We start from the raw sequence: 24,506 nt of genomic DNA, 5'->3' as shown, positions 1-24,506 counted from the left end.
AGTGTAGTGATGTATACTGATTATGGAGTATTTTAGTGATGTATACTGTGTTGGGAAGTATAGTGTAGAGATGTATCCTGTGTTGTGTAGTATAGTGTAGAGATGTATCCTGTGTTGTGTAGTATAGTGTAGTGATGTATACTGTGTTGTGTAGTATAGCGTAGTGATGTATACTGTGTTGTGTAGTATAGTGTAGTGATGTATACTGTGTTGTGTAGTATAGCGTAGTGATGTATACTGTGTTGTGTAGTATAGCGTAGTGATGTATACTGTGTTGTGTAGTATAGCGTAGTGATGTATACTGTGTTGTGTAGTATAGCGTAGTGATGTATACTGTGTTGTGTAGTATAGCGTAGTGATGTATACTGTGTTGTGTAGTATAGCGTAGTGATGTATACTGTGTTGTGTAGTATAGCGTAGTGATGTATACTGTGTTGTGTAGTATAGCGTAGTGATGTATACTGTGTTGTGTAGTATAGCGTAGTGATGTATACTGTGTTGTGTAGTATAGCGTAGTGATGTATACTGTGTTGTGTAGTATAGCGTAGTGATGTATACTGTGTTGTGTAGTATAGCGTAGTGATGTATACTGTGTTGTGTAGTATAGCGTAGTGATGTATACTGTGTTGTGTAGTACAGTGTAGTGATGTATACTGTGTTGTGTAGTATAGCGTAGTGATGTATACTGTGTTGTGTAGTACAGTGTAGTGATGTATACTGTGTTGTGTAGTACAGTGTAGTGATGTATACTGTGTTGTGTAGTACAGTGTAGTGATGTATACTGTGTTGTGTAGTACAGTGTAGTGATGTATACTGTGTTGTGTAGTACAGTGTAGTGATGTATACTGTGTTGTGTAGTACAGTGTAGTGATGTATACTGTGTTGTGTAGTACAGTGTAGTGATGTATACTGTGTTGTGTAGTACAGTGTAGTGATGTATACTGTGTTGTGTAGTACAGTGTAGTGATGTATACTGTGTTGTGTAGTCAACTGGAATGTTGGAGGAAAGCTTTGTTTCTATTACTGTTTAAGGTATTGGCAGGTTGGAGCTTGTAACACTAGTGTTGGAGCTTGTAACACCAGTGTTGGAGCCTGTAACACCAGTGTTGTAGCTTGCATCAGCAGTGTTGGAGCTTGTAACACCAGTGTTGGAGCTTGTAACACTAGTGTTGGAGCTTGTAACACCAGTGTTGGAGTTTGCAACAACAGTGTTGGAGCTTGTAACAACAGTGTTTGAGCTGGTAACTACAGTGTTGGAGCTTGTAACAACAGTGTTGGAGCTTGTAGCAACAGTGTTGGAGCTTGTAACAACAGTGTTGGAGCTTGTACCAACAGTGTTTGAGCTGGTATCTACAGTGTTGGAGCTTGTAACGTCAGTGTTTGAGCTGGTAACAGCTGTGTTGAAGCTTCTAATAACAGTGTTGGAGCTTGTGACAACAGTGTTGGAGCTTGTAACAACAGCGTTGGAGCTTCTGACAACAGTGTTGGTGCTTGTAATAACAGTGTTATTAATATATTAATGGATACTTCATTGGTAGTATCATTATTCACCACATGACGTACCTTAGTCAAGAAAAGTTGGGTAGTTGGAGGTATGTACCTTGTCACACACAAAATATGTAGAGGAGAAATATGCTGAGTATAAAAAGTATCACTTTTCCTTCACATAGAACCAATACATTTCCTAATGATTTATCATAGCTATAGTTACAATTACAGAAAGACACACTTTATGTTTTATGACGAGACAGCTGGATGAACTGGAGGTTGCTTGCTAGCTATATTCACACAAAAATTATTTCATTAATGCATGGGTTTCTCTAGACGCCACATACTCTGACAATTAGTTGCTAACGCACCCACTAACAATTTATTATAGTGATAAACGCGGTGGTGGGCACAGTTACGCTAATCCGCTAACCGTTAATTAGCGGAAGTTTTTCTTTAGTAGATTAGCGTTTCTGCTAACTTCAGATACCGTTAGCGGACCAATTAACTTCCACTAAATAAAGTCCCTCTAACTTTGAGTCAGCTAAAAAAATTCATACGTTGTTGGTAGTCTGAAAGCAATGCCTTTTCAATGGCACAAGTGTTTGTTCCTGTCTGCTGTGGGAGTTTCTCCAACAGTCAGTCAGGCAGCTATTGGCTGACTACATGTAAACATGACTTGTCAATGCAGCAGCAGCAGTATCTGAGCAGCACTGTTATAGTCTACAGTGTCAGCGATCACCGAGGTGGCGTTGTCATGCATCTTTATGAACAGGGAAGACGTTTCTGCTCCGCCTGAGGGTGTTGTTGAGGAGTCTGCAGCGGCTGTGGTTGAAGCATTAAGACGTTTCTGCTCCGCCTGAGGGTGTTGTTGAGGAGTCTGCAGCGGCTGTGGTTGAAGCATTAAGTACAACACCGCCATCCCATCCAGTGCTGCAGTTGAGCGCTATTCTATATAGGCAAAGATATCTCGAGGGCCAAGAGAGCCACCCTGTCAGCTGGAAACTTTGAAAGATTTATCATCTGATCTTGGCATGATATCCATGATATGCATTTTGTACAGTAAATAAAGTGTATGTTGGATTTAAACTGATGTTTGATTTCGTTTGTACATTTAACTATTTGTGTGCACCTGTATGACTGTATCGCTGGAGCAGCGATAAGTTGTGTGCACCTGTATGACTGTATCGCTCGTGTAGAGATAAGTTGTGTGCACCTGTATGACTGTATCACTGGAGCAGCAATAACTTGGCCTTAAGGTTTCTAGTTTATTGGGTTCAAAATCTAAATTAAGTTGAACATTCAAATAGTATAAAATACAGACAGGTTGTTAGGTAAGACACATATGCAACAGTTAGGTATCTTTATTTCGAAACGTTTCGCCTACACAGTAGGTTTCTTCAGTCGAGTACAGAAAAGTTGATAGAAGCAGAAGATACTTGAAGACGATGTAATCAGTCCATCACCCTTGAAGATTGAGGTGGTCAGTCCCTCAGTCTGGAGAAGAGTATTGTTCCATAGTCTGAAACAATACTCTTCTCCAGACTGAGGGACTGACCACCTCAATCTTCAAGGGTGATGGACTGTTTACATCGTCTTCAAGTATCTTCTGCTTCTATCAACTTTTCTGTACTCGACTGAAGAAGCCTACTGTGTAGGCGAAACGTTTCGAAATAAAGATACCTAACTGCTGCATATGTGTCTAAATTAAGTTAAATGCAAACATGAACAGAAACAGAATAAAATGAACGAATACAATGAGTAACTGGAATCAATGAAGGAAACAGCCAAATAAACTAACTCACTCCGTTTGGGGCTTCAGTACAGCGACAAGAGTGTCCTTGTCAGTTGCTGGCGTTACATCACAATATTAAGCAATCGCTATTTTCACAACAATCGCTATTTTCACAACAATCGCTATTTTCACAACAATCGCTATTTTCACAACAATCACTATTTTCACAACAATCACTATTTTCACAACAATCGCTATTTTCACAACAATCGCTATTTTCACAACAATCGCTATTTTCACACTAGCGGCACTTAATCATTATATGATCTTTGTATTTATATCTTATTAGGAAGCTCTCCAGGTCTGTTCGAAAAGTCTTAATTAAAAGTAAAATACCAAAAAACTAAACTGAATCTGAATTCATACGAAAAAATTAGCGGTTAGCGTTTAGAGTTAGCTGCTGCTAATTTTTTCAGCCGTTTAGCGGTTTAGCAGTTAGTGAAGCTAAATTATTGGTTAGTTGTGCCCACCACTGGATAAATGGTATTGACAACTGTCAACATGAAGATTGAGACACTTATGCAACATAAGGGAATCTTTATTAAAGAAACGTTTCACTACACAGTGGCTTCATCAGTCCAGTACAAAGCAGAAAAGGGTAAGGAGAGGAGGAGTTTGAGGTAATCAGTCCCTCAGCCTGGAATCGATGTGTTCAGTCCATCAATCTTGTAGACAGTGACTTGTATATTATAGTGAGGTGAGTGGAAGCAGGAGGAGGCGGGATCACAGTGGAACCATCCACTAGTGTAAGTAGGTCTTCGTCCAAATGTTGGACAAGTGTTGAAGAATTCCTTGTATCAAGATCCCATGATGTTGCAGTGTCTGACAAGTGTGTGGATGACGACCTACTTACACTAGTGGATGGTTCCACTGTGATCCCGCCTCCTCCTGCTTCCATTCACCTGACTACAGTATATGTCACTTCTCCGGCCATATGCTGTGCTTACTACAGGATTGATGGACTGAACACATCGATTCCAAGCTGAGGGACTGATTACCTCAAACTCCTCTCCTTACCCATTTCTAATTTGTACTGGACTGATGAAGCCACTGTGTGGTGAAACGTTTCCTTAATAAAGATTCCAATATGTTGCGTAAGTGTCTCAGTCTTCAACTTATTATAGAATATAAGTGAAAAGAGCAGAATACTTGAGGCTGCAACTCTGTTTACCATCCACCTCCAAGACATGAACTCCCAGATCTATTATTATTCTCTATAATGGAACATTATAATGGAACATATAATGGAACATTATAAAGAATAACAACAGTGGAACATTAAACATTTATTAAGTAATGAAATAATGTAATAATATTTAAGTACGTATGTGGGTCATTCAGGGCAACACGTGAAGGCTTGCTCCTCCGTCATAATTAAGGGCGATATAGATGCGATTCCCATTTGTACTCGCCTAATTGTCCAGTGTCTTGGTAAAACGTTAAACCAAATAAAATAATGGGAAGAACGTGCCTGCCATTTCATATTATTAACTAACAGTATACTGCTTTTATCAAGTACCCTGGATATATCTAGTCTAAAATTACACAGCGGGAAAGCGTAACGAAATCTAATAATAATAATAATAATAATAATAATAATAATAATAATAATAATAATAATAATAATAATAATAATTATTACATGGAATACTGCTTCTGAAACATTTCAGCAAGATAATTTAAATGCCATAAGTGACAATTAATTGTCTGGGAAGCTTTACTACACACGCAGTGGCTAAGTAAATGTGTTTCTGTGGCTGTGCGATCCCAGAAGGTATTCCCGGAGCTTCATGACCCCAGTGACCCCAGTGACCCCAGTAACCTCAGTGACCACAGTAACCCCAGAAACCCCAGTAGCTCCAGTGACCCCAGTAATTCCAGTGACCCCAGTAACCCCAGTAACTCCAGTGACCGATGTAACCACAGTAACTCCAGTAACCCCAGTGACCCCAGTAACCCCAGTGACCCTAGTAACCCCAGTGACCCCAGTGACCCTAGTAACCCCAGTGACCCCAGTGACCCCAGTAACCCCAATAACCCCAGTAACCCCAGTGACCCCAGTGACCCCAGTCCCTTGTACCTCAATGTACGCGATTGGAGCAGAAAGTTAATAAGTATGTTTAATTCCAGTTCCACGGAAGAAAATCTACAATTTTTACATGAAAATTCAGGTATACTTTTGGCCTCTAGGCACGTACCAATTGTGCTTCAAGTTTAATCCGCTACAACTCGACTCACGAAATCGTAATGACACAATTACCAACAAACCATACCTCGGGCAGGGCTAGAACCCACGATCAGAGAGTCATAAAACTCTAGACCGACGCGTTAGCCACTGGGCCAGCTGGCTACATTAAGACTGTTATGGTTTAATTCGCCACAGCTTAGGAGATTAGTGCTTCACCTTGGTAAATATAATAACTCCAGCTGAGAAAAGGAGAACTATAATAAGCAGTTACTGTCACTATCCTCCTGAGTGAAGCGCTGAGTGACCCACAAAGCTTTAGCTTTGTATGTGACTATAACAATAATTCCTCCAGGGGAAACAAATCAATTACGTTATGGACGCTCCAATAAATGGGTCAGCTATCACTGTGAGTTATAACCCACTACACGCTGCAAGCCTCGCATGACTTGATATATGGTCAGGCGAGCCAGGAGGGAGCACAGCTGTTGGTTATACTATTAAAAAAAATTGTCACAGAACTTTAGCTGGCATGGGTCGTAATGTGATGATGTGGGTTGCAATCAACTGACCTTGGTCGCAGTATAATCATATACTAAATGACCTAATTAGAGCATGCTAGAAATGTTAAAGTTCCTATTCACATTCTTTGTTCCAAATCGTCGAGCTAACACAGAGTTCCAGATGGGCTGAGTACTACCCATCAGATGGTACAAAATAGGATAAGATTCCCGTCTGGTTACTGCCCCGCTCTCCGCCTCCAACGAAAACACTGTCTTCCCGATAATTTGTAGGTTATCAGTTATACTGACAGTCGAAGGTGTGTAGTTTGGGTTAAAATAAATCCTAATACTTAACTTTCGAGATCAAAACTTTATATACACAAACAAGTATTTTACTACGCGTTATCAAGGTTACAATCTTCATAATGGAGCACCTTCGTGAAGCCAGAAACTGGAAACCCTGAAGAACATCTCATATATCCAGTGAATCTTTCTCCCATACGTATTTTTTCTCTGACAACTTCCACTTGGTCTATTCTCTCACGTATTTTCTTCGTGACGAATTTTCGGATCAATATTTATACTTTTAGTGCAATATTAATTTACTAAATAAATTTCTGCATTATCCTCTGATAATAATAAGAAAGAGAAGTCTATGAAAACAAGAGAATACAAAATTACGTGATACAGAAAGTACAAAGAGTTCTCTGATAACGACTTGGTAGAGAGATCTAAGATAATGAGAGGTTAGAGAGTTCTCTGATAAAGAGAGGGTAGAGAGTTCTGTGATAACGAGATGGTACAGAGTTCTAGGCCAACAATAAGGTGGAGTTCTCTGATAATGAGAGAACTGAGAGTTCTAGGATAATAAAAGTGTAGAGAGTTCCGTGTTAAAAAGAGATTAGAGAACTCTCTGATAACGAGAGGGTAGAGCATTCTGTGATAACGTGAAGGAAGAGAGTTCTGTGATAACCAGAGGAGAAAGTTCTGATGTAATGATAATATATGTGCAGACTTTTGTAATAACAAGAGAGTGGGGAGTTACCTTATATATATATATATATATATATATATATATATATATATATATATATATATATATATATATATATATATATATATATATATATATATTTAAGTTTGGGTGAGATATAAGCAGCTATTGGCAGAAAGGTGGGCTGGTGCAAGTATGAGTAGTGGGGGGAGGGGGTTGAAGAGGGTTGGAATAGTTTTAAAAATGCAGTATTAGAATGTGGGGCAGAAGTTTGTGGTTATAGGAGGGTGGGAGCAGGAGGAAAGAGGAGTGATTGGTGGAATGATGAAGTAAAGTGTGTGATAAAAGAGACAGGTAGCTTATGAGAGGTTTTTACAAAGCAGAAATGTTATAAGAAGAGTAGAGTATATGGAGAGTAAAAGAAAGGTGAAGAGAGTTGTAAGAGAGTGCAAAAGGAGAGCAGATGATAGAGTGGGAGAAGCACTGTTAAGAAATTTTAATGAAAATAAGAAAAAAATTTGGAGGGGCTTAAACAAGTTAAGAAAGCCTGGGGAACAAATGGATTTGTCAGTTAAAAACAGAGTAGGGGAGTTAGTAGATGGGGAGATGGAAGTATTGGGTAGATGGCGAGAATACTTTGAGGAACTTTTAAATGTCGACGAAGAAAGGGAGGCGGTAATTTCATACACTGGCCAGGGAGGTGTGTGAGGCATTACGTAGAATGAAAGGGGGTAAAGCAGCCGGAACTGACAGGATCATGACAGAAATGTTAAAAGCAGGGGGGGATATAGTGTTGGAGTGATTGGTATTTTTGTTTAATAAATGTATGAAAGAGGGGATTGGCTAGAGAGCATGTATAGTCCCTTTATATAAAGGGAAGGGGGACAAAAGAGATTGTAAAAATTTTAGAGGAATTAGTTTACTGAGTATATAAGGAAAAGTGTATGGTAGGGTTATTATTGAAAGAATTAGAGGTAAGACAGAATATAGGATTACGGATGAGCAAGGAAGTTATAGAGTTGGTAGGGGTTGTGTAGATCAAGTGTTTACATTGAAGCATATATGTGAACAGTATTCAGATAAAGGTAGGGAAGTTTTCATTGCATTTATGGATTTAGAAAAGGCATATGATAGAGTGGATAGAGGAGCAATGTGGCAGATGTTGCAAGTATATGGAATAGGTGGTAAGTTACTAAATGCTGTACAGACCTTTTATGAGGATAGTGAGGCTCAGGTTAGGATGTGTAGAAGAGAGGGAGAATACTTCCCGGTAAAAGTACATCTTAGACAGGGATATGTAATGTCACCATGGTTGTTTAATATATTTATAGATGGGGTTGTAAAAGAAGTAAATGCTAGGGTGTTCAGGAGAGGGGTGGGATTAAATTATGGGGAATCAAATACAAAATGGGAAGTGACACAGTTACTTTTTGCTGATGATACTGTGCTTATGGGAGATTCTAAAGAAAAACTGCAAAGGTGAGTAAATGAGTCTGGGAGTGTGTGTAAAGGTAGAAAGTTGAAAGTGAACATAGAAAAGAGTAAGGTGATGAGAGTATCAAATGATTTAGATAAAGAAAAATTGGATATAAAATTGGAGAGGAGTATGGAAGAAGTGAATGTTTTCAGATATTTGGGAGTTGACGTATCAGTGGATGGATTTATGAAGAATGAGGTGAATCATAGAACTGATGAGGGATAAAAGGTGAGTGGTGCGTTGAGGTATATGTGGACACAAAGAACGTTATCTATGGAGGCAAATAAGGGAATGTATGAAAGTATAGTGGTACCAACACTCTTATATGGGTGTGAAGCTTGGGTGGTAAATGCAGCAGCAAGGAGGCGGTTGGAGGCAGTGGAGTTGTCCTGTGTAAGGGCAATGTGTGGTGTGAATATTATGCAGAAAATTCGGAGTGTGGAAATTAGGAGAAGGTGTGGAGTTAATAAAAGTATTAGTCAGAGGGCAGAAGAGGGGATGTTGAGGTGGTTTGGTCATTTAGAGAGAATGAATCAAAGTAGAATGACATGGAGAGCATATAAATCTGTAGGGGGAGGAAGGTGTGGTAGGGGTCGTCCTCGAAAGGGTTGGAGGAAGAGGGTATAGGTGGTTTTGTGAGCGAGGGGCTTGGACTTCCAGCAGCGTGCATGAGCGTGTTAGATAGGAGTGAATGGAGACGAATGGTTTTTGGGACCTGACGAGCTGTTGGAGTGTGAGCAGGGTAATATTTAGTGAAGGGATTCAGGGAAACCGGTTATTTTATGTAGCCGGACTTGAGTCCTGGAAATGGGAAGTACAATGCCTGCACTTTAAAGGAGGGGCTCGGGATATTGGCAGTTTGGAGGGATATGTTGTGTATCTTTATACGTATATACTTCTAAACTGTTGTATTCTGAGCACCTCTGTAAAAACAGTGATTATGTGTGAGCGAGGTGAAAGTGTTGAATGATGATGAAAGTACTTTCTTTTTGGGGATTTTCTTTCTTTTTGGATCACCCTGCCTCGGTGGGAGACGACCGACTTCTTAATATATAAATATATATATATATATATATATATATATATATATATATATATATATATATATATATATATATATATATATATATATATATATATATATGTATATATATATATATATATATATATAATATGTATATATATATATAATATGTATATATATATATATTATATATATATATATATATATATATATATATATATATATATATATATATATATATATATATATATAATGTGTGTGTGTGTGTCTGTCTGCCTGTCTGTCTATGTTCAGATGACCACATGATTACGTTCTACGTCAGTTGATTATGACAATTCAGCTAACGTTCTATGACATATTTATTAACAGCATAACCAACAGCTGTGCTCCCTCCTGGCTCGCCTGACCATATATCAAGTCATGCGAGGCTTGCAGCGTGTAGTGGGTTATAACTCACAGTGATAGCTGACCCATTTATTGGAGCGTCCATAACGTAATTGATTTGTTTCCCCTGGAGGAATTATTGTTATAGTCACATACAAAGCTAAAGCTTTGTGGGTCACTCAGCTCACAGTATTTTATATCTCGTCATCATGTGCCCCCTCTCCCTCCTGTCCTCCAGTCAGGTCGAGTTTCCTTAACCTCTTCTCGTAGGACATGCCCCTATATTGAATATTACAGCAATAGAAACAAACCAGCCCTCAAGAACTGATATTATAATAGTAGCCTAACGAACCTGACATTACAATTATCAAAAGTGCAGTCAGATTACGTTGTGATATAAATAACTTTGGCACCAGGACACGGTGCACCGTGGCCTGGTGGGTAAACTCGAGCTTCACACTTCACACGGTGATGGTCCGATTCCCGGCGAAGGGTGGAAACATTGGACGTGTTTCCTTACACCAGCTGTCTATGTTCACCTATCAGTAAAATGGGTACCTGGGTGTTAGTCGACTGGTGTGGGTCGCATCCTGGGACAAATCTGACATAATTTGCCCGAAATGCTCTGCATAACAAGCGGATTTCTATATAGCAGTATGTCATTGATGTCAGCTATGGTCTGTATACCTTGTAAATGTACTTGTAGTAAATAAAGATATTATTATTATTATTATTATTATTATTATTATTGTTATTATTATTATTATTATTATTATTATTCCTTTCAACAAGTCAGTCGTCTCCCACCGAGGCAGGGTGACCCAAAGAGAAAGAAAATCCCCAAAAAGGAAAATACTTTCATCATTCAACATTTTCACCATCACTCATACATAATCACTGTCTTTGCAGAGGCGCTCAAATACGACAGATCAGAAAAGAAAAATTGATCTGGGTATATCAGTTATACAAAACAAGAATAATTATGGAGGATAATAATAATGCACCAAAAATATCTGACCAGTAACATTGCACACGAAAGACCCAGAACTATTATTCAACCCCCCCCCCCTGTGGTAGTTTTGCTTATTTGGCTTGTTCGCGATATTTGCATATATGTATATAATTATATGTAATTAACACAATTATCTATTTCTTCCCCAGCTAACCCCAGTATAGGCCCCACCGTGAAGATGTTGGGGCGGGGACTCCACGAAGCCTCAGTCATTTTACGTTCTGAAGTGGGTCCTTTCCATGAAGGAGAGATGCTCAACTTATCGTGCACCGTAATTGGTGGTAAGTACCACTTTACTGATTTCCAAAAACACCATGTCCATCCCTCTTTCCCAGGATGCCAGGCACAAGTGCCAACTAACAACCTGGTGCCTTTATCGTTTTATGTAAATAAGATGCAAGGAGATTTGCTTATATGTCTCTTCCCATTCTTGACGCTACACATGGCAGTAGTCTAATAACTCAGTTCCAGTTGAATGCAAGGTGAATAGGGTTGGAGTAATTTGCACATTCATTTCGGTCTATTCGGGATGCTGCCCACAATAGCTTGCTAGGACACAAGTACCTGTTACAAATAGATGAAGAGTGGCAGTAAGTATAACGAAGTAACAGGTGATGTAAAATAACGAAGTGAATAAAAAATCTTACAAGCAGTGTGGAAACATCGCTAAGAGATTCCATTTCACATGGACATTGAATTTTATAACATAGACAATACTTGGAAAACATAAGGAATATAATGCAGAACTGCAGGTGAATAGAGAAGATGAAGGTAAGGTTACCCGTTTAAGTCAGCTTACAAAGTTACCTGCCCTATTCAGTGTAATGGTGAGAGGAGTGTTAATTTATGCTTATTTCAAGCATCATAGTTTGTTACTGTCTTAGCTTCATTCCATTTCATTAGGCGGAGAACAGCGTTACAGTGACTGACACGCTATGTTGAGTTATTAGTCAAAATGACAAGTTTATGTTCTCCAGTTCTCAAGTCCCTGGCTGTTTCACCAACATAAATTCGCAGCCGCCGTAGAGAATAGTGCAAAGCCGGTTTTCCTCTTTTTCTTGAAGGATCCGCCATAGTGAACTCAAGCGATGCCTCTGACAGAGGAAGATTTGATGGTAACTATAGTGAGATGACCCTGGAACGAACCAATATTACCAGGAACAGTGGGAAAGATGAGGAAATTTATGCTTATAATCACTGTCATTAAAGTGCTAATAAGTGCCAGCTGTCATAAATGCAATCTGCAGTCGTGTATGAAATAATTAGAAAATGTATGGCAAGTATAATATGAAATGAGTTTTGGTTATAGAGTTACAGCAGTATATTCTTCATTACTGGTCTTCCGTTTCCACTCTTACATGATTAATATTCAGGAATCAGTGTTATTAACAAATATTAGTCTTATAACAGTCTGGAAATAAGAACATAAGAACATAAGAAAGAAGGAATACTGCAACAGGACTACTGACCCATCCGGAGCAGGTCCTTATCCCCCCCCCTGGATTAGACCAATGACCCACCCAGTCTGGTCACCTCCACTCAAGGAAGGAGCACGGCACCAGACCCAGCAGCACAAGCTAATCAGGTCCAACTCACTTCCACCCACACCCACTCATGTATTTATCTAACCTATTTTTAAAACTACACAGCGTTTTAGCCTCTATAACTGTACTCGGGAGTTTGTTCCACTCATCCACAACTCTATTACCAAACCAGTGCTTTCCTATATCCTTCCTGAATCTGAATTTTTCCAACTTGAAACCATTGCTGCGAGTCCTGTCTTGGCTGGAAATTTTCAGCACGTTATTTACATCCCCTTTATTTGTTCCTGTTTTCCATTTATACACCTCGATCATATCCACCCTAATTCTACATCTTTCGAGAGAGTGCAGATTCAGGGCCCTCAGTCTATCCTCATAGGGAAGATTTCTGATACATGGGATCAACTTTGTCATCCTCCTCTGTACGTTTTCCAGAGCATTTATATCCATTCTGTAATACGGTGACCAGAACTGAGCAGCATAGTCTAAATGAAGCCTAACCAAGGATATATAGAGTTGAACAACCTGAGGACTTCTATTATTTATTCTTCTAAATATGAAGCCAAGAATTCTGTTAGCTTTATTGTGAACACTAATGCACTGTTGTCTTGGTTTTAGATTACTGCTAACCATAACTCCTAAATCCTTTTTGCAATCAGTAGTATTAAGATCTACATTATTTAGTTTATATGTGTCATGGTTATTTAACTGTCCAACATTTAGAACTTTGCATTTGTCAGTATTAAACTGCATCTGCCACTTCTCCGACCATTGCATCAGTCTATTCAAATCATCCTGGAGTGCTCTAGTGTCCTCATTAGAATGAATTGGATGGCCTATTTTAGTGTCATCAGCAAATTTGCTTATGTCGCTATTTATTCCCTCATCTATGTCGTTTATGTAAATTGTGAACAACAACGGGTCCAACACTGACCCCTGAGGAACACCGCTTGTGACGTGCCCCCCTTCTGATTTCTCCCTATTTATGCAAACTCTCTGCTGTCTGTTTGTCAGCCATGCCTCTACCCAGGAAAAAATTTCTCCTCCTATTCCGTGTGCCTTAAGTTTCCTCAATAGCTTCTGGTGAGGAACTCTGTCGAAAGCCTTACTGAAGTCCATATACACAATATCATATTCATTACCATGATCTACCTCCTCAAACACCTTAGTGAAAAAAGTTAGTAAATTCGTAAGACAGGAACGCCCCTTTGTAAACCCGCGTTGAGATTCATTAATCAATCTGTGCCTGTCAAGATGGCTACGAATTGCTTCGGCAATTATTGATTCCATAAATTTTCCCACTATGGAGGTAAGGCTTATTGGTCTATAGTTCGAAGCCAAGGACCTGTCACCTGCCTTGTAAATAGGTATTACATTTGCCATTTTCCACTTATCAGGCACTATGCCAGTTTGTGTGACATGTTAAAAAGATTAGCCAAAGGTATGCTAAATTCCTCTTTAACATCCTTGCAAACAGTTCATCAGGGCCTGGGGATTTGTTAGGTTTTAGTTTCTCTATTTGTCTGAGGACCATGTCACTAGTTACCGCAATTGTACATAGTTTATTATCATCTTGTTCTACACAATCTATTATTTCAGGAATATCTCTAGTATTTTCCTGGGTGAAAACTGAGAGGAAGTAGGTATTGAGAATTTCACACATATCATTATTACTGTCAGTGATCGGAGCAGAGTTACTCTTAAGTGGGCCAATCTTGTCCCTAATCTTACTTCTGTATACCTGAAAGAACCCTTTTGGGTTAGTCTTTAAATCCCTTGCGACCTTAGCCTCATAATCCCTTTTTGCTTTTCTTATTCCTTTCTTTATTTCTCTCTTTAATTGAATATATTGATTTCTTAACTGCCCATCCCCTCTTTTGATACGCCTATATATGCCTCTCTTTTGACCAATGAGATGTTTTAATCTTTTGTTCATCCATTTGGGATCATTTTTGTTAGATCTAATTTCCCTACTCGGAACAAAAGTTGTCTGGGCAGCTAGAACTATGCTCTGAAAAACGTAATATTGGCAACCAAGATCACCTACCTGACCCATAGTCAGGACATCCCAATTTAGCCCACCCAGGTAATTTTTCAGTCCCATGAAGTCGGCCAAGCGAAAATCTGGGACAGAGATTTGATTACAGTTATCTGGATAATTCCATAATATATTGAAACTAAGTGATTTGTGATCACTTTCCCCAAGCTCATCATTAACCTCAAGATTATTAATTAGTGAATCTTTGTTGGCAAGAACCAAGTCAAGCAGATTGTTTCCTCTAGTTGGTTCTGTCACAACCTGTTCTAAAAAGCAATCCTGAACCGTATCAAGAAAGTCACTAGACTCAAGATTTCCTGTCATATTGTTCCAATCAATTTGTCTAAAGTTAAAATCTCCCATTATCACAACATTTTCATATCTAGATGCTTTATGAATTTCGTCCCATAACAGCTTACTGCACTCCCTATCAAGGTTTGGGGCCTATAAATCACACCCAAAATTAATTTGTCATGTCCCTCGAGAAAGTGGCGATACAGTCAAACAAATTGTGTGAGAACCTAAAATTTACTCCAATGGATTTTTTCTCAACGGATTCTTAAAAAAAGAAAAACTGAGATTATAGTACAGTGTGTACCAGAGTCAGGCGGAGCGGTACATCAATATTGCCGCCGTAATAAACATGGCCGCCGATAATGAACTATGCACGATAGGGGAAACTAGTGACATGGTCCTCAGACAAATAGAGAAATTAAAACCTAACAAATCTGTAGACCCTGATGAATTGTTTGCAAGGGAAAATGTACAGAGGAACTTAGAAAACCTTTGGCTAATCTTTTCAACATATCACTACAAACTGGCATAGTGCCAGATAAGTGGAAAATGACAAATGTAATACCTATTTACAAGGCAGGTGACAGGTCCTTAGCTTCGAGCTATAGACCAATAAGCCTTACCTTCATAGAGGGAAAATTTATGGAAACAATATTAGCCGAGGCAATTCGTAGCCATTTTGAAAATTTGAAAGGCATATGTTGATTAATGAATCTCAACACGACTTTACAAAGGAGCGTTCCTATTTTACGAATTTACTAACTTTTTTTCACTAAGGTATTTGAGGAAGTAGATCATGGTATAGAATATGATATTGTTTATTGTTACAAAAAACGCGATATATAATAATGATAGAGATCTCCAGTGAATACTAGAAAGGACTGCCCTTCTAGCATCCAGCCTGTTACTGGGTTTTTGTTAGAAGTAGTCAGTATCCTGGTCCAATTATCCATTAGAATTTAATAGGATTCAATAGTGCTTCAGGATTACAACTGGTAGGCTACTAACTAAAGAAATTAAAATTTAATAAGTTTATTAATAAAGATAAAGTTATCTAGGTGGACAATATCAAAGTAAATCAAAGTAATCAATTTAACATAATAAAGGATACAAGTTCCTACACTTCTCTCGTGTACAGTAGTATTGTGCTGAAGGCACATATATCTTTATGGCTTTTAAGTACCGTCTGGTACATTGTTAGCATTTAAGAACATAATACTAATAAATACAAGTGAGTATGTGTGTATATGTGTAAGTGCTCTAAGTAGTTTGCTATGTCTCAAGACTCGACTAGACTTAACCAGTGACTGACTAAAAGTCCTCACATAAACTAACTTCTTGACCAACCTGGCAAACAGAACAGCTTGCTTGAAAAGTAAAATGACTGATTCGCCGAACAGCAATATAACAAGTAGCAGCAACACAGAATCAGGAACAAGAAGATAACATAACGACACTCAGTAGGGACCATCAGCAGATCCTCCACAAAACTCGCAAAACTCCCATACTACTGAATCTAAGTTCAGCATAAGAAAATCCCCGACTGTGACAGTACACAGATACCAGTACAAGTTAGGTCAGAAGCTACAGCTCAGGACCTGAGTTTCTCAGAGTGTCTATGCGACACACAACCTCAGTACAACGTCGAAAATCACTAAGTCTAGGCTATGCTCTATAAACAGAGTTACACAGAACCAAAAACAAGAAATCGACAGAGATGATGTTCCATTAAGGGCCAGCAAGGGAGAGCTGGAGAGGAACGTCTTGTTGTAATCGTCAACCAAAAAGAGAGAGCGAAGGCAAGGCAGTCTCTCGCCCGGTTGAAGTGTGATCACCCCACCCTGGTCACGTGACTCTCTGAGGACTGCTGCTGCCCAGCAACTACAGAGAAGCCGGCAGTGAAACAAGTGTAATATACATTATATACATTGTGACTCATTCAGGGGTCGCAATACCCCCCCCCCAACAGGACAAACGGTCACACTAAGAGTTGTGTTAGTGTCTTTTACATTACTTTTGTGAGAACTCATATCACTTTAATAAACAATCTATTATCAACAATTCAGAGTTACTCTAATGCCAAGCACTTCTTACATTTTACAGTGCCAATTTCACTATAAGTTATGCCCCTCGTGCTAGGGCAGTACACAGAGTATCGTATCTCTGCATACTCGTCAGATACTTAACACACTCGAGCAATGAGCACTGAATAAGGTGTACATGTTACATCCTACCTAATAATATAACTAAGTCAAATAATAATATAAAGCAATATATTTATGATTTAGCTAATACCGCAAATATCAGCAATAAAAAATTATATGAACAGGTAATATACATTATATACATTGTGACCCATTCAGGGGTCGCAATATGTATATGGACTTCAGTAAGGCTTTCGATAGAGTTCCACATCAGAGGCTATTGAGGAAACTTAAGGCACACGGAATAGGAGATTTTTTTTTCCTGGATAGAGGCATGGCTGACAAATAGACAGCAGAGAGTTTGCGTAAATCGGGAGAAATCAGAATGGGGGCACGTCACAAGCGGTGTTCCACAAGGGTCAGTGTTGAGCCCGTTGTTGTTCACAATTTACATAAATGACATAGAAGAGGGAATAAATGGCGACTTAAGCAAATTTGCTGATATCACCAAAATAGCCGTTCAATTCATTCTAATAAGAACATTAGAGCACTCCAGGATGATTTGAATAGACTGATGCAATGGTCGGAAAAGTGGCAGATGCAGTTTAATATAATGCCACATATAAACTAAATAATGTAGATCTTAATATTACTGATTGCGAAAAGGATTTAGGAGTTCTGGTTAGCAGTAATCTGAAACCAAGACAACAGTGCATCAGTGTTCACAATAAAGCTAACAGAATCCTTGGCTTCATATCAAGAAGTATAAATAATAGAAATCCTCAGGTTGTTCTTCAACTCTATATATCCTTGGTTAGGCGTCATTTAGACTATGCTGCACAGTTTTCGTCACCATATTACAGAATGGATATAAAAAAAATTGAAAATGTACAGAGGAGGATGACAAAGTTGATCCCATATATCAGAAATCTTCCCTATGAGGATAGACTGAGGCCCTGAATCTGCACTCTCTAGGAAGGCGCAGAATTAGGGGGATATGATTGAGGTGTATAAATGGAAAACACGAATAAATAAAGGGGATGTAAATAGCGTGCTGAAAATATCTAGCCAAGACAGGACTCGCAGCAATGGTTTCAAGTTGGAAAAATTCAGATTCGGGAAGGATATAGGAAAGCACTGGTTTGGTAATAGAGTTGTGGATGAGTGGAACAAACTCCCGAGTACAGTTATTGAGGCTATAACGTTTTAAAAATAGATTAGATAAATGCATGAGTGAGTGTGGGTGGGTGTGAGTTGGACCTGACTAGCTGGTGCTACTGGGTCAGAAGCCGTGCTCCTTCCTTAAGTTGAGGTGACCTGACTGGGTGGGCCATTGGTCTAAGCCAGGGGTTGACATGGATCTGCCACGCATGGGCCAGTAGACCTGCTGCAGTGTTGAAAAGAGAAAATGTTTTTGCCTTTTACTCAATTTAATATTTCGAACACGTGAATTTCCTCTATTTTAAAAATTTTTCTGATTGAAAATGACCTTTTTAACAAGGTTCAAAAGACAGCTGTGGGAAAAAAATTCCACAAATAAATCACTTTTTTACGTAATTTTGAATAAGTTTATCAATGTTAATAACTATTGTTACTTTTGTGTTAAATAGTATTGTTAACATAAAAACGCTTTAGATATATTTTTTGGTATAAAAAAATTTTTTTCAACGAGCCATAATTCTTCACTTTATCATAATTAACTTTAATGTTGCATAGTGAAAAAAATCTCATGTCTGTATTGTTAATTACACTGAAGCTATATTTAATACACCACACAATATTCTGCGTTTTTATTGCTGGTTCTATTAGCAGTACAAATAAAATATTAAAAATTTTATTTAATTATTACAGCAGCAAGTGTCACCAGGGAAGTCAGTAGGTGCGCTCAGGAACAGTATTTTCTGCTTCGTACATGTTTAAGAATCGTTTCGATCTTACCTTACCGCAGTTACCACCTCCACTTGAGGTTTAGTTCAGTTTCCTCTTGGTGATAAACCCCGTAGACTGTGAAATTGGCCGGCGTCCTGTGTTGCTGGCAGCATTTCAAGTTTTGCATAAAGTGATGATTTTGGTGCATTATGTGTGAATATTTGTATAGCACTGTGTTCAGCAGCCTGAATAGTCTCCTGGGATCTAGCTTACTGAGTGATGCTAGAAGGATGTGTGAGGAAGGCTTCGTTTGGCTTAGGCATTTTGGCGGCACCGCTGTTTCCTATTTAGAAATATTACAGAAGTCAAATGTCACTTCATCGTCCAATCTAAGCAGCATCCGACTACCAGCGGGTTATATTGAAGTTGTATCTCCGTACCATATCACTGAGATGCAATTACATCCAAGATTTATGCCTAAACGCTCCTAATGTACTTTAGAAATCTCTGAGGCATTATCTGAGTCCTCTCAGCCTCCTATACTGTCCTTATCCACAAGTTCAGCTGATCGCGTTATCAGCATCACATGTTCCCTGTTATCACTAACTGCTGCTTCAGCTCCATCACGGCCATTTACAGCACGTCAAAGGTTGGTTGAGTGTTTTACTTTTTTTTTATTTGCCGATGGAGTGTCCCGCTGTGGTCAGGTCTACCTTGAACATGTACGTGTAGATGTAATGTCTCTCGCCTACCCACACCCGCGGGCCTGATCCCACGACTCTACCACGACTCACACACTCGCCCTCTATGCTGTCTCCCCGAATTCCTTAAGAATTTCTGGCCACAGCTGTGTATTCAACCTGTGATCGTCTCCTGTGGCATGGATTTTCCAAGAGCCAGGATAATCAAAGCTACGGAGAAGGCTTTCCCTGTGAGAAAGCCACGTGGATTTCCAAGCCTTGACGCGCCTTGCCGAGCACATACGCATATCACGCTACACAGTCTCCAACCATAATCCTCAAAGAACAGTAGCCAGATAAGAGGTATTAGTGTGTTTTCTGTGTGTCATTGGCTCCTACGTGTTCTGTCATCAGGTACAGCTGAACTTGCACACATGTGCTCAGCATCGCCGTGTGTAAGGTCAGCACTTGCTCCGGGCCGTACACACACACACACACACACACACACACACACACACACACACACACACACACACACACACACACACACAGACACACAGACACACAGACACACACACACACACACACACACACACACACACACACATTCAATATTCTCACATCCATACACCCTGTCTAGCTAATTTTCCCATCAATTTACTGTTCTTTGTCTCTCTACGACATCCTGCATTGTCTTGGAAGTGCTCAACCTGCTAAGCTGTGATGTCACACCACGACATCATACCACGACGTCACTCCATAACATCACACCACAATATCAAACCATGATTCCATACTATGACATCATTCCCACACGGAGGTTCTCTGCTGTCTTCAGTTCTCTACCACTTGCACTATTTTCTCGTATTCCACCACACACAGTCGTCTGCGTCACGTGTACAAGTGTGACCCTGTTATTTTATGGCGAGCCATTTAAAGTGCTTTAGATTAAAGTCTGGAAAATGTGAAAGTTCAATATTTTGCTTAGTTCACAGAGAACGTGCTCGACCATGCCCGGGCATGGTATGTCACTTATTTTGTTCTCTCAGTTAAGTGTTCCATACTATTTTTCCATACCCACCTATGTTCTTAAATGCATTAGTGTTCAGTTTTGCTCATAGATGCATTATTTTGACTGTTCAAATAACACTGAAACCAAGATACCCCATATTTAATTGCGGTTGTGTTCAGACTTTTTTGTGTGTTCTACAGTGTGGTCTGTTCCTAGACCAGCGTCCCTTAGGGTTACAGATCACACCGTGAGGTAACCAGCCTTCCAATGATGCTGTAACGTCAGTCTTGGTATAATGTGCGTGAGACGTCTGAGTATCCTTGTACAGAGAGAATCATGCTCCCTGACTCTGCTAACAACATGCCACCTGAGTCGTCCAGCCTGCCTGTGGCTTACCTACACAGTGACGTTCTCTGACAATGACCTTCTATACGACATCGCTGAAGGCACCTTCGACTGAGTCGTCCTTACAACTCACTCGTCACTGTCGTCACCGCAATACTCAGCTCACAGTCACCACCAGGTGGTGCTGCCACATCACCAACCCTGCCGTGACCGCCCTGTCACATCGTGCCAGTCGAGGACCCTGCCTGGCTACGTCTCACAGCTGCAGAGATGTCTCCTGACATAAGAACATAAGAATGAAGAAACAATGCAGCAGGCCTACTGGCCCATACAAGGCAGGTCTTTCATATGACACAGTCTGCGGGTATAGTTTCAGTACAGTGTATTTCTTCCAGACAGTGTTGTTGCTTTTGTAGTGTTTTGTGTTGCCATGCGTCCCTAGTATCAACACCAGTACCCTATTCCGACGAGTGAGTTATCCATCACTTATCACAGTCGCAACGACTGTGGATAGCATGTCTGAGCGATGTAACTCCAGTCCAGCCATCCTAGCCATTGATGGGTCTTGTTCTGTCTAGATCTCAGTGTAGCTCAGCTCTGGAGAGATCAATGCATGAAAGTTAGTTCGTCAGCTTTCCTAAGTTCTTAAAAGATGGAAAATTAGTCTCCAAAGAGCCTAAAAATCAATTAGTGGTTGAGGTTTGAAGCCGATCAGAAGAGGCATTCGCCAGTTACAGCTCAAAAACCAATTTGATAAAAAATTGGTAAATTAAATTTAACACAAGCCAAAATTAATGTGAATTTTTTTTTTTAAATAAAAGCACACCACCACTAAAGTTTTGAAGTCGATCTGAAGAGGCATTCTCCAGGTCTTGCACAGAATCTAACAACTAAGTATCCGTTTTCCATAAAATTCCTCAGGTACTGAAAATGAAAACAAAAATCAGAGAGACATATACTACCTATTTCATGAAAAAATAAAACTCCAAAAATAAAATAAAATATTACAAATTAGGTAATATATTCTCTGGTAAAATTCCCGATTGGGTGAGGCGATTTCAAGTTATATATGAAATCCTGGTAAAGAAAAAGATAAATCTACCTCAATACATGATAGGATTTACACTGAAAGAGTTCAGACAAGTATCATTTAAAGCTCAATAAAATCGTTGAATTTAATAACATCGAAAGTTTACAATATTATTCTGTATATTCTGTGATAAAATTCTCTCAGTGTTATTAAAGAAATGATTTTCGGTATTTAGGATGGACAAAATGTCATTCTTCCCATGAGTTATTAGTTTAAGCGTCCCGTAGCTCGGTTGTTAGCGCACTCACCTCACACATTGAGGTTCATGGTTCGATCCCCGGTACGAGTGAAAAATATTAGGGAGTGTTTCCTTAAAGCACCTGTTGTATCTCTTCACCTAGCAGTTAGTAGGTGCCTGGATACTAGTCACTTTACACCTGCTATCCCTATTCACCTAGCAGTAAAATAGGTACCTGGGTGTTAAACGACTGATGTGGGTCGCATCCTTGTGTCAAAATTAATCTAATATACCCGAAATTCCCCGCAAAATCAGGGGCTTTCTATATAGGATGTCACTGATGTCAGCTATCTATATAGGATGTCACTGATGTCAGCTATCTATATAGGATGTCTCTGATGTCAGCTATCTATATAGGATGTCACTGATGTCAGCTATCTATATAGGATGTCACTGATGTCAGCTACCTATATAGGATGTCACTGATGTCAGCTATCTATATAGGATGTCACTGATGTCAGCTATCTATATAGGATGTCACTGATGTCAGCTATCTATATAGGATGTCACTGATGTCAGCTATCTATATAGGATGTCACTGATGTCAGCTATCTATATAGGATGTCATTGAAGTCAGCTATCTATATAGGATGTCACTGATGTCAGCTATCTATATAGGATGTCACTGATGTCAGCTATCTATATAGGATGTCACTGATGTCAGCTATCTATATAGGATGTCACTGATGTCAGCTATCTATATAGGATGTCACTGATGTCAGCTATCTATATAGGATGTCATTGAAGTCAGCTATCTATATAGGATGTCACTGATGTCAGCTATCTATATAGGATGTCACTGATGTCAGCTATCTATATAGGATGTCACTGATGTCAGCTATCTATATAGGATGTCACTGATGTCAGCTATCTATATAGGATGTCACTGATGTCAGCTATCTATATAGGATGTCACTGATGTCAGCTATCTATATAGGATGTCACTGATGTCAGCTATCTATATAGGATGTCACTGATGTCAGCTATCTATATAGGATGTCATTGAAGTCAGCTATCTATATAGGATGTCACTGATGTCAGCTATCTATATAGGATGTCACTGATGTCAGCTATCTATATAGGATGTCACTGATGTCAGCTATCTATATAGGATGTCACTGATGTCAGCTATCTATATAGGATGTCACTGAAGTCAGCTATCTATATAGGATGTCACTGATGTCAGCTATCTATATAGGATGTCACTGATGTCAGCTATCTATATAGGATGTCACTGATGTCAGCTATCTATATAGGATGTCACTGATGTCAGCTATCTATAAAGGATGTCACTGATGTCAGCTATCTATATAGGATGTCACTGATGTCAGCTACCTATATAGGATGTCACTGATGTCAGCTATCTATATAGGATGTCACTGATGTCAGCTATCTATATAGGATGTCACTGATGTCAGCTATCTATATAGGATGTCACTGATGTCAGCTATCTATATAGGATGTCACTGATGTCAGCTATCTATATAGGATGTCACTGATGTCAGCTATCTATATAGGATGTCACTGATGTCAGCTATCTATATAGGATGTCACTGATGTCAGCTATCTATATAGGATGTCACTGATGTCAGCTATCTATATAGGATGTCACTGATGTCAGCTATCTATATAGGATGTCACTGATGTCAGCTATCTATATAGGATGTCACTGATGTCAGCTATCTATATAGGATGTCACTGATGTCAGCTATCTATATAGGATGTCACTGATGTCAGCTATCTATATAGGATGTCACTGATGTCAGCTATCTATATAGGATGTCACTGATGTCAGCTATCTATATAGGATGTCACTGATGTCAGCTATCTATATAGGATGTCACTGATGTCAGCTATCTATATAGGATGTCACTGATGTCAGCTATCTATATAGGATGTCACTGATGTCAGCTATCTATATAGGATGTCACTGATGTCAGCTATCTATATAGGATGTCACTGATGTCAGCTATCTATATAGGATGTCACTGATGTCAGCTATCTATATAGGATGTCACTGATGTCAGCTATCTATATAGGATGTCACTGATGTCAGCTATCTATATAGGATGTCACTGATGTCAGCTATCTATATAGGATGTCACTGATGTCAGCTATCTATATAGGATGTCACTGATGTCAGCTATCTATATAGGATGTCACTGATGTCAGCTATCTATATAGGATGTCACTGATGTCAGCTATCTATATAGGATGTCACTGATGTCAGCTATCTATATAGGATGTCACTGATGTCAGCTATCTATATAGGATGTCACTGATGTCAGCTATCTATATAGGATGTCACTGATGTCAGCTATCTATATAGGATGTCACTGATGTCAGCTATCTATATAGGATGTCACTGATGTCAGCTATCTATATAGGATGTC

At 39.2% G+C, this 24,506-nt stretch overlaps 1 protein-coding gene across 1 annotated transcript in view; it reads left to right on the top strand.

Annotated features, from left to right (window-relative positions):
- The window catches only part of LOC128700569 (nephrin-like), a 694,403-nt gene that overhangs the window by 192,383 nt on the left and 477,514 nt on the right, over positions 1-24,506 (top strand). Inside the window, exon 4 of the mRNA XM_053793851.2 lies at positions 11,012-11,143. Within this exon, the coding sequence (XP_053649826.2) occupies positions 11,012-11,143 (132 nt within the window). The remainder of the gene's footprint in view (positions 1-11,011; positions 11,144-24,506) is intronic.

Source organism: Cherax quadricarinatus, chromosome 65 (assembly GCF_038502225.1).
Source record: "Cherax quadricarinatus isolate ZL_2023a chromosome 65, ASM3850222v1, whole genome shotgun sequence".
NCBI lineage: Eukaryota > Metazoa > Arthropoda > Malacostraca > Decapoda > Parastacidae > Cherax > Cherax quadricarinatus.
Note: the sequence above shows the minus strand (reverse complement) of the source record. Positions and strands in the feature narration are given on the sequence as shown.